This window comes from Aquarana catesbeiana, linkage group LG02 (genome assembly GCF_042186555.1).
Source record: "Aquarana catesbeiana isolate 2022-GZ linkage group LG02, ASM4218655v1, whole genome shotgun sequence".
Classification (NCBI taxonomy): Eukaryota; Metazoa; Chordata; class Amphibia; order Anura; family Ranidae; genus Aquarana; species Aquarana catesbeiana.
This window is the reverse complement of record NC_133325.1, coordinates 710,431,577-710,444,251: the sequence shown is the minus strand read 5'-3', so window position 1 is coordinate 710,444,251 and position 12,675 is coordinate 710,431,577. Positions and strand designations below refer to the sequence as shown.

At 42.2% G+C, this 12,675-nt stretch overlaps 1 protein-coding gene across 5 annotated transcripts in view; it reads left to right on the top strand.

Annotated features, from left to right (window-relative positions):
- The window catches only part of EPHA6 (EPH receptor A6), a 1,236,911-nt gene that overhangs the window by 1,203,693 nt on the left and 20,543 nt on the right, over positions 1 to 12,675 (top strand). For all 5 annotated transcript variants that reach the window (XM_073616994.1, XM_073616989.1, XM_073616991.1 and 2 more), the window contains 2 exons: positions 6,254 to 6,403; positions 12,095 to 12,288. In XM_073616994.1, the coding sequence (XP_073473095.1) occupies positions 6,254 to 6,403; positions 12,095 to 12,288 (344 nt within the window). The remainder of the gene's footprint in view (positions 1 to 6,253; positions 6,404 to 12,094; positions 12,289 to 12,675) is intronic.

The following is a 12,675-nucleotide window of genomic DNA, read 5'->3' as shown; positions in this document are numbered from 1 at the left end:
AACCCGTAAAGTTTTGCTTACCAGACCGATCTTCCCAATTACTCTAGGATGAACCAGGGTTACCATGCTTCCGGAGTCCAGCAAAGCCCGGGCAGGGAGGTGGTTCACTTGGACTTCATACTCAAATTTCTCTTCTCCAAGGTCAAGATGTGTTGTACATGCTTCATGGGCATAAAAAGACCCCCTCCGAAGAATCCAGCATTCCATGGGCTCCTCTTGCAGTGGGCAGTGGGCCCGGGTATGGCCCCAGGAATGACATCGCCAACATTGTACATCCCCTCCTCTCCGACAGGAACAGATCGCTGAGGAGGTATCGGGAGTGACTCTTGACCTTCCAGGGTGTTGGTTCCAGGGCTCAGGGGGACGTCCTTTCGAAGGGCAGCAGTCGATCGAATAGGCTGTGGCAGACTGGGTCCTTGGCACTTGGTAGGGCCAAGCAGATCCTCTACCACTGTATATCGTTCCTCCATCTCGACAAGGAGGTTCACTGTTGGGGTCTCCATGGCTGACCCACCGTTGAAGGTCGTCTGGCAGTGACCTTATCTATCGGTCCAGCACGACCCGTTCCACGATTTGGGGGCCAGACAACACTTCGGGCTGCAGCCATTTTTTTACCAGTTGCACCAGGTCATGCATTTGAGACAGTGGTGGACGATCTGGACGATACTTCCATTGGTGCACTCGTTGGGCCCAATCAGCTGTAGTCACCCCCAAACGAGCCAGTATTTCTGCCTTTAATTTTTGATAGTCTTTAGCGTCATCCGGTGGCAGGTCGAAGTAGGCTTTTTGAGGATCTCCGGTTAGGAAAGGAGCAATTAGGCCGGCCCACTGGTCCTGGGCCCACCCTTCTCTCTCTCTACCGTCCTCTCAAATGTAGCAAGAAATGCCTCTACATCATCACTAAGGGACAACTTCTGCAAAAAAATGGCTTGCCCTCACGGTCACCTGGTTGCCAGGGGCAACAGCCGCTTGCTCACGGCCCTGAGAAAGCTGCTGCACTGCTTCATTTAAGGCAGTCACCTGAGCCTGCATAACCCCTTGCTGGGTCGCTTGCTGGGCTGCCAACTGGTCCACCAACAGGCGAGTATTTTCTTGCTGTACCTCCAGCTGGGTTGCTAAGCGCTGATTAGCTTCCTCATGGCGATTCTGCGCTTGTATATTAGCCAAGGACAGTTGTTTATTAGCTCCTCCATTGCTTCAGCCTTCAGGGTTTGTGCAGCTTTAACCCAGGACATAAATCCACTGTACTGTCCCTTTAAAAGTCAGTTTTAAGTCCAATGCAAAAAAACAGCAAGAAAAATGCCTGTTACTCTGTCCTGCCCGCATTTGAGCACCATTTGTAAAGTTTGGGGAACCAGCTAGATCGCAGGACACAGGCTCTACACTCAAAAGGAGGTTTATTGAACTTAAATAGCTTTACAGCAGCAAAAACAAAAAGAAAGAGATTTCAGTCTCACCGACTTGCAAAGTCCAGAACTGCTATCGCAGATTAAACAGTCCTTGGTTTCTGCTGCAGGTAGCTTCTCCTGCCAGGAGGCTTCCAGGCAGGACACTGCTGTTCACTTCTGTTGCTACACACCAAAATACCATCCACTATCCACATTCTCCTCTACACTCCTCCACACCCATCTATAACTTGTCTTGTTTTAAACCCACTCCCTCTGACAGGTGAGTTAACCCTTTTTGTTCCCTTAAAGGGACCACAGTCCAAACAGAGGGGAAACATAGCGTCCTTACAGCAGGACCCAGCCACGGCGTCCTGTACAATATATATATATATATATATATATATATATATATATATATATATACTAGACTGACTGTATATATATATATATATATATATATATATATATATATATATATATATATATATATATATATATATCAAATACACGGCGCCTGCCACAAACTGAATAACCTGCCTGCTTAATCTAAATCACACTATCTCTCCATCCAATCAAACAACACTACACAGGGCTGCCGTGTAGGCAACCTTGTATAGTGTGGGGCGTGGACATAGTCCCCCTGAGCCATGATTGGCCAAAGGCACCCTGCCTTTGGCCAATTATGGCTCTCTTAGCAGAGGGCACTGGGATTGGCCAAAGCATGCAGGTCAGATGCATGCTTTGGCCAATCATCATACAGCAATGCACTGCAATCTCGCAGTGCATTATGGGGTGCATTATGGGGTGTTACGCTGTGCTCAAATTTGCCGCAAACGCCCCATAAAATTCGCTGTTCGGCGAACGGGTGAACACCCGATATTCGAGTTGAACGTAGGTTCTACTCGAACTCGAAGCTCATCCCTAATGATCAGGTAAGTTAAAGTGTTTTTACTCTCCCCTAGATTAAACAAGAACTTAACCCCCTCAGTGTGAGCACAGCCCCTCTGCAAGGAGGATTTTTTTGAACTTATATCCCACCGGGATTTGAAGTAAACATGTTTTATTTTAATGCATAATTTAACTTGCTAGCAAAGCGCACTAAAAGCAATCTATAAGCATTAAAAATCACTGTGATCCTTATAATATGAAAATACTGAAGTCAGGTAAATACTGAACTACATCTTCACAACCACAGCAGTGATCCATGATCATTGATCTCCCCTGTTTATGAAAAGAGAGGACATCATCCATCCATTCATCTGATGATCCATCACTAAAGCATGTACACTGGATGGTACATATTGGAGGAGCCCTATCTGCAGTGACTGCTTATGTCTGATAAATTAGTAAAGGACATAGCACTTAGATGTTCAGTGGACAAAGCTGGCCACACAAGGGTAGACTGCCCTGTCTGACATTGTCCCCATCTGAGGGAGCTTCAACTTGAAGCGGATCTTGCCGGTCACGTTGACGTAAATATGACTGATACAGAAACATTGTGCAGTGGACCAAAGAAGCATTTGCACAAGAACTGCATACTGAGTAGATATTTGTCTGTCTTGAAAGTCAGGGGTGATTCATACAAAGGCAGGTATCATTAGAAAAGGACCCTAAACAACATCTGTTGGCTGACTGTTGACATCTTTGTTCATTTATCAACGACATTTTTCCACATTACATTCTACCTGTTCTAATCCAGAGAAATCTGAAAGAGTACTACAATTTAAACAGAAATTGCAGGGAATTAATATTTTAAGGAGCACAATGTACTAGTTCTTGTCAGGCATCTCCCACAACATTCTTCCACGGAAATGATCATAACAAAAAGATAATGAAACAAGAAAGTGCTGCATGCAGAAAAAGAGATTTCCTTTTTTCATATACTGAATGGAAATTAAGCGGCCTTTAAATAATGTTTCGTTTCCAACTTATCTCCCTTTAAGTGTTAGCCCATTGTGCTATACCTGATGTGTGACATGGCAGCTGGGAGGCTTGTATCGCAGCTGTCTCCTATAAGCAACACACCGCTTAGCCTTTATGACACTTGTATCCTCATTACTACAAATCCTTTACCGCCCTTTAAAATTTGTCATTTAATGACACTCATAGCTCATTCAGCATTGTCATGAGCCAGAAAGCACTAAACAGCCCCGTTCATGAACGTTTCAGTAGCCCGATTAATATGGCATATTGCTTAGGAATCACATTAGCATTTTTCTCTTGGTTGATTATAGTTTTATAAGCAGGGCAGAAATGCGCCATCGACCTGCTAGGAAAAGAAAATGCTTGTTATCAGTAAAGGCTTCTTGAGAAGGAAAATGACAGGTTTGATGAATCCTCTTCAGTACTCAGATCATTTAGGAATATTTCTAAATGGCAAGCTAGCACAGCATATTTTGGACATTTTTTTCTTGGTCGTAGAAAGCAACGTTAAGAAGCTGAAGTGAATTGATCTATGCTTAGCATTAGCGGAGTAATTTTGGCAGTTGTTTAGCACAGTGTTTCTCAACTCCAGTCCTCAAGGCGCCCCAACAGGTCATATTTTCAGGATTTCCCTCAGATGAAACAGCTGTGGTAATTACTAAGGCAGTGAAACTGTTTAAATCACCTGTGCAAAATAATGGAAAGTCTGAAAACATGACCTGTTGGGGCGCCTTGAGGACTGGAATTGAAAAACACTCTTCTAGCAACTAGGGGGACCCAACCAAGGAACTAGGTCTGCGGTCAGGATGACCATGGCTATTTTTTGTGTCTTTTATAACAGGCCACCGAGAAAAATTTTACTTCCAAGTTATATTGTGCCAGATGTTGCATTTGGTAGGTTTATTGAAAAAGTTAAATGTATTGTTTTATCTTACCAGTTTTATAAAGTGGTGTATTATATTATTTATTATAACATTTATTACAGTATGCACTCATTGCTAATGTTTGCAAAGCATGCTGGACTTTCTGATAAGGAAGTCCAGCATTGTCTGCATCTTTGCTGCAAGGATGTTGTTGCGTGGATAATTTTTCAATGGCAGATAACAATACCAATTCAATAAATGATGTAACATCTCCTTACAGCTTCATTTGTTTAGTAGTGTTTGCATTACAGTGTGGTAATTTTTGTAATTTTTTAAGGAATGCTATAACATGGAATTTCACATTCATATCTGTTCTCTCCCTCCTGTAAGATTGTGGGCCGAGCCTACTCACCCTGTAGATAGGGGATCTCTCCGTGAACATGCTCACTAGTGCCTGGGACCAGGCAGGCCGTGGTTCAGTGAAGATCAACTTTAAAGTGGATGTAAACCCACTCCCATCTTTTATAAACTACTGCCATAGTGGTTATGTATAAGGATATACATGCCTCCTGCATGTATTCTTACCTGTCAAATGTCTCCCCTCTGTCTGTTATGAGACCCGAAAAACTGCAGATTCTGTGGGTGGGTCAGTTGCCCAAACCTGGGTGGGTGGGGTTGTGATGTCAGTAGACTCCCCGCCCACTTCTACACTCCCCTTGTCAACATGAATTTTCTCCTGTGCATTTCTTACACTGAACTTCTGCTATGATCACTAACATCCAGTCAAAACCCAGAAAAGTCACCACATGAATTCAGCATGCCCAAACATGCTGAAGTGTGGAGCAGCCAATCCTGGGAGAGCTGGAGAAGAAAGGAGGAGGGGATGAGAATTACACATAATGCCTCTCTCAGGCTCGTGCATGAGATATTATTATTATTATTATTATTATACAGGATTTATATAGCGCCAACAGTTTGCGCAGCGCTTTAAGATATGTAAATCACCTGTCACTCAGGGCAGGGGGGGAAGAACTGACTGGTATTTCTCTGTCTGTCCATTTTTCTCTCAATGAAAACATTTAAGAGGATTGCCCAGAACTGGATTAACTCTTTGTGGCAAGACTGGGTACAGATGATATGAAATCCTATACTGTACAAGTTACAAGCCTAAATGAAAAAAAAATTGGGGGTTTAAATCCACTTTAAGGCAGCACCCTGTACTTAAAAGTGAGCCATTCACCTTGCACAGGTACACAGTAAACTTGAGGATCCTTGCTGTAATACACCTTTCTCCCATGACCCTGTACACCTTATCTTCTAAATGCAGAATTTTGAGTGGGACACCATAGAGCCTGTGTCCCACTCCACCAACCCAGCTACCCTGCCACCTCACTCCCAGTTGCAGATCAGAGATCCAGTGTGCTCTGATTGCGGATCTCCAAGCATGCACAAATTAACTCCTTCACTCGCCTGTACCTGCAGCTAGGGGCAGGCTGCACCAGTTCATACCTTGTCTAAAGGAAAGTCAATTTAGCTCAAGTCCATTACTGGCAGAATTCTGGTTCCAGAGAGAATCCCAGCAGGGTGTCCCAGAAAGGGACCATGTGCTCCATCACAACTTCATGGTGCAGCAGTTTTTCCTCTGTAATCCCATGTGGAAGAGACCCTGAACTCTCACCTTGTATTTTTGTGGCTTACAAAAGGGGGCAGGACCCAAGAAAACCCAGGAAAGATCTGAGACACAGTCCCATCCCGGGCAGCCTGAACTAACTACACAGTGCAATTAATACAACAGCAGAAATACATTCAAGGATACCCCGTAAGCACCTGCTTACAAGCTTGTTTGTCTTGTTAGAATGACATCACTGTGCAATGTATTTCGTTTTATGTGCTGACATTCCCTCTCTCAGTAAATGTCCTGGTGCACAGGGATTGTATGAAACTAAAGGCAGATTGTTACTGTCATGATTTTGAATACAGAAGTAGATTAATAGTGTTTTTTCATCTATGCTTGGTGTTAATCTGTAGTTGAATTCAGGTTTTTATGTATATCTATAAATTAAAAATTTCTGCTTTTAGGGTGGAAAAATCCCTATCAGATGGACAGCACCAGAAGCAATAGCCTATCGAAAATTTTCTTCTGCTAGCGATGCCTGGAGCTATGGTATTGTTATGTGGGAAGTAATGTCCTATGGAGAGCGGCCGTACTGGGAGATGTCCAATCAGGATGTAAGTAGTCTCTTTGTATTCGTATTTCTTTTAATCTGACTGCATATGTAGTTTTCACATTGCAAAGTTCCACTAATGATTTTTTACAATTAGCAGTTTGTTGTCTTTCTCAAACTTTTCAAAAACATTCTAAAAAAGTTGGAAAATGGCAGACTAAGTTTTAGCTCTATTCACTTGAGTAAGTTTGTCACTGGAAACTCAATGGGTTTGAGCAGATGTAATGATGTGAATGTGGTGTGGAAGAACAAATGTATATAGACTTTTCAAATCAGTTTGTGGTTTGCTTTTATCACAACATACAAAGCAAGGTGAATTCATGGTGAACACATCGCTCATCCCTTTCCTCCTTTCTTCCTCTAATAAATTTTTTTTTTTGGAGGGGAGCAGGCACATATCCACTCTCTTTTCGGCAATACTCGCCTGTCAGCTTTGCCAGCTTGACCCGTCCCTTCCACCAGCAGCCTCCTGGGACATGTCCCAGGAGGCATCAGGAACTAGTACCATAGAACTGCCATGCCTCACACATGCGCAGTGGGGAATGGACTCTGAGACTTCAGGAAGTCACAGCTGGCTCCCATATCCAAGATGGTGGCACTGGGGAGACAAAGCCTGGTAAATAACAGGCTCAGAGGAAGATAGTGCTAGAACCCATGGGCTGGTAAGTGTCTATTTCTTAAAAGTCAGCAGCTATAGTATCTGTAGCTGCTGACAAAACAAGTTAAGTTTCTCTTTACATGCATAGTAAATGCATGGGAAGTGCATTTTAGAACCCTATATGTATTATCCCAAAGAATGGTCATAAACCACACACAATGGCCCAAGGCAACACCCAGGTGAATATCAGGCTGATTACCACTACCTTACGGGCCACTTTTACAGTCTTGGCCAATTTTAGATGCACACACTATATCACATGGAGCTTTTAGAATGATGGAACCAAACATTATATCACATTGAGCTTTTTGAATGATGGAACCAATCATTCACGCTGAGCACGTGCACTCAACGTGCACGCAACTTCTTTGGTCTAACAATGGCGAGGCTTGTTCTGAGTGGAAACTCCTGATAAACCGCTGTATGGTCTTGGCCACTGTGCTGCAGCTCAGTGTCAGGCTCTTGGCAATCTTCTTATAGCCTAGGCCATCTTTATGTAGAACAACAATTAAAGTGGGGCAAAAAAGTATTTAGTCAGCCACCAATTGTGCAAGTTCTCCCACTTAAAAAAGAAGAGAGAGGCCTGTAATTGTCATAATAGGTATACCTCAACTATGAGAGTCAAAATGTGGAAACAAATCCAGACAATCACATTGTCTGATTTTTGAAAGAATTGATTTGCAAATTATGGTGGAAAATAAGTATTTGGTCAATATCAAAAGTTCATCTCAGTACTTCGTTATATATCCTTTGTTGGCAATGACAAAGGTCAAACGTTTTCTGTAAGTCTTCACAAGGTTGTCACACACTGTTGCTGGTATGTTGGCCCATTCCTCCATGCAGATCTCCTCTAGAGCAGTGATGTTTTGGGGCTGTCGCTGGGCAACACGGACTTTCAACTCCCTCCAAAGGTTTTCTATGGGGTTGAGATCTGGAGATTGGCTAGGCCACTCCAGGACCTTGAAATGCTTCTTACGAAGCCACTCCTTCGTTGCCCGGGCAGTGTGTTTGGGATCATTGTCATGCTGAAAGACCCAGCCACGTTTCATCTTCAATGCCCTTGCTGATGGGAGGAGGTTTGCACTCAGAATCTCACAATACATGGCCCCATTCATTCTTTCATGTACACGGATCTGTCATCCTGTTCCCTTTGCAGAGAAACAGCCCCAAAGCATGATGTTGCCACCCCCATGCTTCATAGTAGGTATGGTGTTCTTTGGTTGCAACTCAGCATTCTCTCCAAACACGACGAGTTGTGTTTCTACCAAACAGTTCTACTTTGGTTTCATCTGACCATATGACATTCTCCCAATCCTCTTCTGGATCATCCAAATGCTCTCTAGCAAACCTCAGACGGGCCCGGACATGTACTGACTTAAGCAGGGGGATACGTCTGGCACTGCAGGATCTGAGTCCCTGGTAGCGTAGTGTGTTACTGATAGTAGCCTTTGTTACGTTGGTCCCAGCTCTCTGCAGGTCATTCACTAGGTCCCCCGTGTGGTTCTGGGATTTTTGCTCACCGTTCTTGTCATTATTTTGACCCCACGGGGTGAGATCTTGCGTGGAACCCCAGATCAAGGGAGATTATCAGTGGTCTTGTATGTCTTCCATTTTCTAATTATTGCTCCCATAGTTGATTTCTTCACACCAAGCTGCTTGCCTATTGCAGATTCAGTCTTCCCAGCCTGGTGCAGGTCTACAATTTTGTTTCTGGTGTCCTTTGACAGCTCTATGGTCTTCACCATAGTGGAGTTTGGAGTGTGACTGTTTGAGGTTGTGGACAGGTGTCTTTTATACTGATAACAAGTTCAAACAGGTGCCATTAATACAGGTAATGAGTGGAGGACAGAGGAGCCTCTTAAAGAAGAAGATACAGGTCTGTGAGAGCCAGAAATCTTGCTTGTTTGTAGGTGACCAAATACTTATTTTCCACCATAATTTGCAAATAAAATCTTTCAAAAATCAGACAATGTGATTGTCTGGATTTGTTTCCACATTTTGTCTCTCATAGTTGAGGTATACCTATGATGACAGTTACAGGCCTCTCTCATCTTTTTAAGTGGGAGAACTTGCACAATTGGTGGCTGACTAAATATTTTTTTGCCCCACTGTATTTCTTTCAGATCCTCAGAGAGTTCTTTGCCATAAGGTGCCATGTTGAACTTCTAGTGACCAGTATAAGAAAGTGAGAGCAATAACACCAAATTTAACACACCTGCTCTACATTTACACCTGAGACCTTGTAACACTAACAAGACACATGACACCGGGGAGAGAAAATGTCTAATTGTGCCCAATTTGGACATTTTCACTTAGGAGTCTACTCACTTTTGTTGCCAGCAGTTTAGACATTAATGGCTGTGTGTTGAGTTATTTTGAGGGAACAGCAAATATACACTGTTCTACAAGTTGTACACTTACTACTTTACATTGTAGCAAAGTGTCATTTCTTCTTTCACATGAAAAGATATAATAAAATATTTATAAAAATGTGAGGTGTGTACTCACTTTTGTGAGATACTGTATGTAAGGGAGACCGAACTTTTGTTCACGTGGCTGACTTGCGCAGCTGGGACTCTACTTTTATATACAGGGTTGCCGGACATCACGTTGGTCATAAGCCCAAACACACATACTGATCATGTGCACAGATGTCGATCGTAGACCTCCTGTTGAGTGTTTTTGGCAGATTTTCTGAAAGTGCACCATAAGTCTTGCATGCTGCATCTTTGGTGTGCTTTCAGAAAATGCAACAAAAATGCACAACCTAATAGAAAAGCTATGGGACTGTGGCTAAATCCAGACATCCCAAATCTCTCACGCGTTGCAGGAGTCTCCCACATTTGGGTAAAACACACAAAACCCATGGATACACCCACACTGCGGTTTTGCAGTGCGCAGCTTGTTTTATGGATACTTACTGGAGAATATGTTTTCTTCCTAAAAGAATAATTTTGCTACAGGAAGTTATACTTACATTACATGCTGGATATTGAAAATAACAAAGATTGTGTGATTTCACTAAAAAAGACTCCCAATTTAACAGATATGTTCAGCACCTTGCAGTCCACTCCATTAATGAATAACAGGACACCTAATACTCCAGTTCTACAGATTTTTAAAGTTTTAAAGTTATTTCAGGTTAAAAGGCATTGTTGTTCTCGCTTAGAATCTAAAAAATAATGCTGGAAATTCTTGCAGGTGTTATGTGCAGCCAGCGTTTGAAATCATTTTTTTTTCTATCAGTGAAAAACAAAAGTTCAGGCAAAGTGCATCTATCGCAAAGAACAATTCTAAAAGACTTCTTTTCGATCTGTAAGTGAATGTATAAATTAATGCACACTGTAGGAGTCACCGATTTTCTGAGTGGAAAAAAAAGAACAGCTAATGGATTTCAAACAATGCTGACATAATTGCCTGGGAAAATTGAACAAAGAGTGTGGCAGGCTGTTCACAAACGCCATGTCTCCCAAGAGTAAGCGCTTATCCAAAGGGAATGTCACCGCATTGTTCAGACTGATGGGGGAGAAAGAAAGTGTAACAATTTCTACTCAATTTATTCATCAAAAGCCCTTTTTTGCAGTTAAATCTACAATAAACGCCTCCGGAGAGTGTGGCGCAGCATGAGCAGTAATTATAAAGGGATAATAGAATTACTTGGTAAATGAACTCGGGGGCCATTGGGTTTCACTACTCAGGGCCATTGTTACACGTAGATGTTGTGGCATTATTCTCATTAAGCTGCGAAAGGCAAATACTTTAGTAACTTGGTGTGAGTTGCTATGATCTTATTTCGAATGTAGAACAGTTAATTGTCTCACCTCTGGGTGCAACACAAATAATATACCAGTGAGATACATTACACAACGGCAGTCTGGTTAACTTATTTTAAAAGGTGCCGCTGTAGTAATCGGATATATCAGGGATCCTCAAACTATGGCCCTCATCCGATAACTGTGATGAGATATCAGACCGCATCCGATAACTGTGATGAGATATCAGACCGCAACAATATCTATAAACAGTGGTTCACACATAGACATGGAGGGTACGATCAAACTACAAAACAATTAATTTCAAGCCAGAACTTAACTGTACCTGAGCACCACAAATGCTATTTAATTCATTTGTAATATTCAAAGCAAACTCACGCTTTCATCCATGTCTCCATGATTTATTTTGCTGAGAAATCACTTTGAAAAACACCCCCTAGCATCTCTTGCTGCAGCCATCTTGAGTAAGGGCAGATGATCATGTAATATTTACTTCCTGGAATCCATCTGCTCTTAGTTCTGGCATTCAGGGAGGAGGTTGTGTATAGCCTAGGTCAAGGGTCTTCAAACTATGGCCCTCCAGTTGTTCAAGAAATACAATTCCCATCATGCCTAGCCATGTCGGTGAATGTCAGAGTTTTCCAATGCCTCATGGGATGTGTAGTTCCGCAACAGCTGGAGGGCCGTAGTGTGAGGATCCCTGGCCTAGGCCATAAACCATGCAGCAACTCAAGAAATGTAAATAAAAAAGTTTAAAACAAGTAAATGTAATATGCCTATCTATCTATTTACTTATGTTAGCAGTAAAAGGATTACAAAAAGTTAATGCTGACTGAGAGAGCTTAGTTCTGCTTTAAATAAATGTGATATGTCTCAACGAAGACCAACAGCCTAGAGTCTCTAAGAAGTAGATCATAGTCCAGATATTTTTTTAGAGCAGGGAAGTTAAACATTTCAGTGGTTAAAATTAGAACAAACCTTCATTTTCCTTTAGGACTTGTGCCTATGCATGTTCTGTTTCACCTTCTTCCCTACTCTTCCCCAGAACAATTCACCATTTGGAGATGGGTGGAAGGGAGTATACAGAGGGAAACTTCCCTCAAAGACCTGTTTTTCACTACCAAATAACTGCTTTATAATGAAAAACCTACTCTATCATTCTAACTTACTTTATATTAAGCATCATTTATTTTGTGTGCTGTATATGAGATCCTGAATTTTAAATGTGCATATGTAATATAATGCTTTTTATGTTATTCTTTAGGTCATTCTGTCTATAGAGGAAGGCTATCGTCTCCCTGCTCCAATGGGCTGCCCAGTGTCTCTGCATCAGTTGATGCTCCATTGTTGGCAGAAAGAAAGGAATCACAGACCCAAGTTCTCAGATATTGTGAGCTTCCTAGACAAGCTCATTCGCAACCCCAGCGCCCTAAACATACTAGTCGAGGATATTCTGGGGTAAGCTAGATGAAGAAAGGTGATATTCTGAAAATGCATGTCAACCAACAAAGAAAAATTCCCAGCTCACTTACCAACCAGCCTGCAACAAACTGAATTGCCCTGTCTAACAGTTCACATAAAACCAGAGGTTTAGTTTGCACACATTTGCAAATACATGCATAAGCTGCAGAGCCACTTCATGATGGCACTTTAAGTACTGCAGCCCTAACTCTATAAATTTTGAAGATGCAAGGATTGTTTTTGTTTTTTTTTTTTTGCTTTGCTGATTTTCATAGAGTTTGTATATATGGAGCGTTGGATGGGGTTGTGTGCATGTATGGAAGGTTGAGGCTCAGGAGACAGTTGAGAGTTGGGTTTTCTACCCAAATGCAATGTATAATGCAA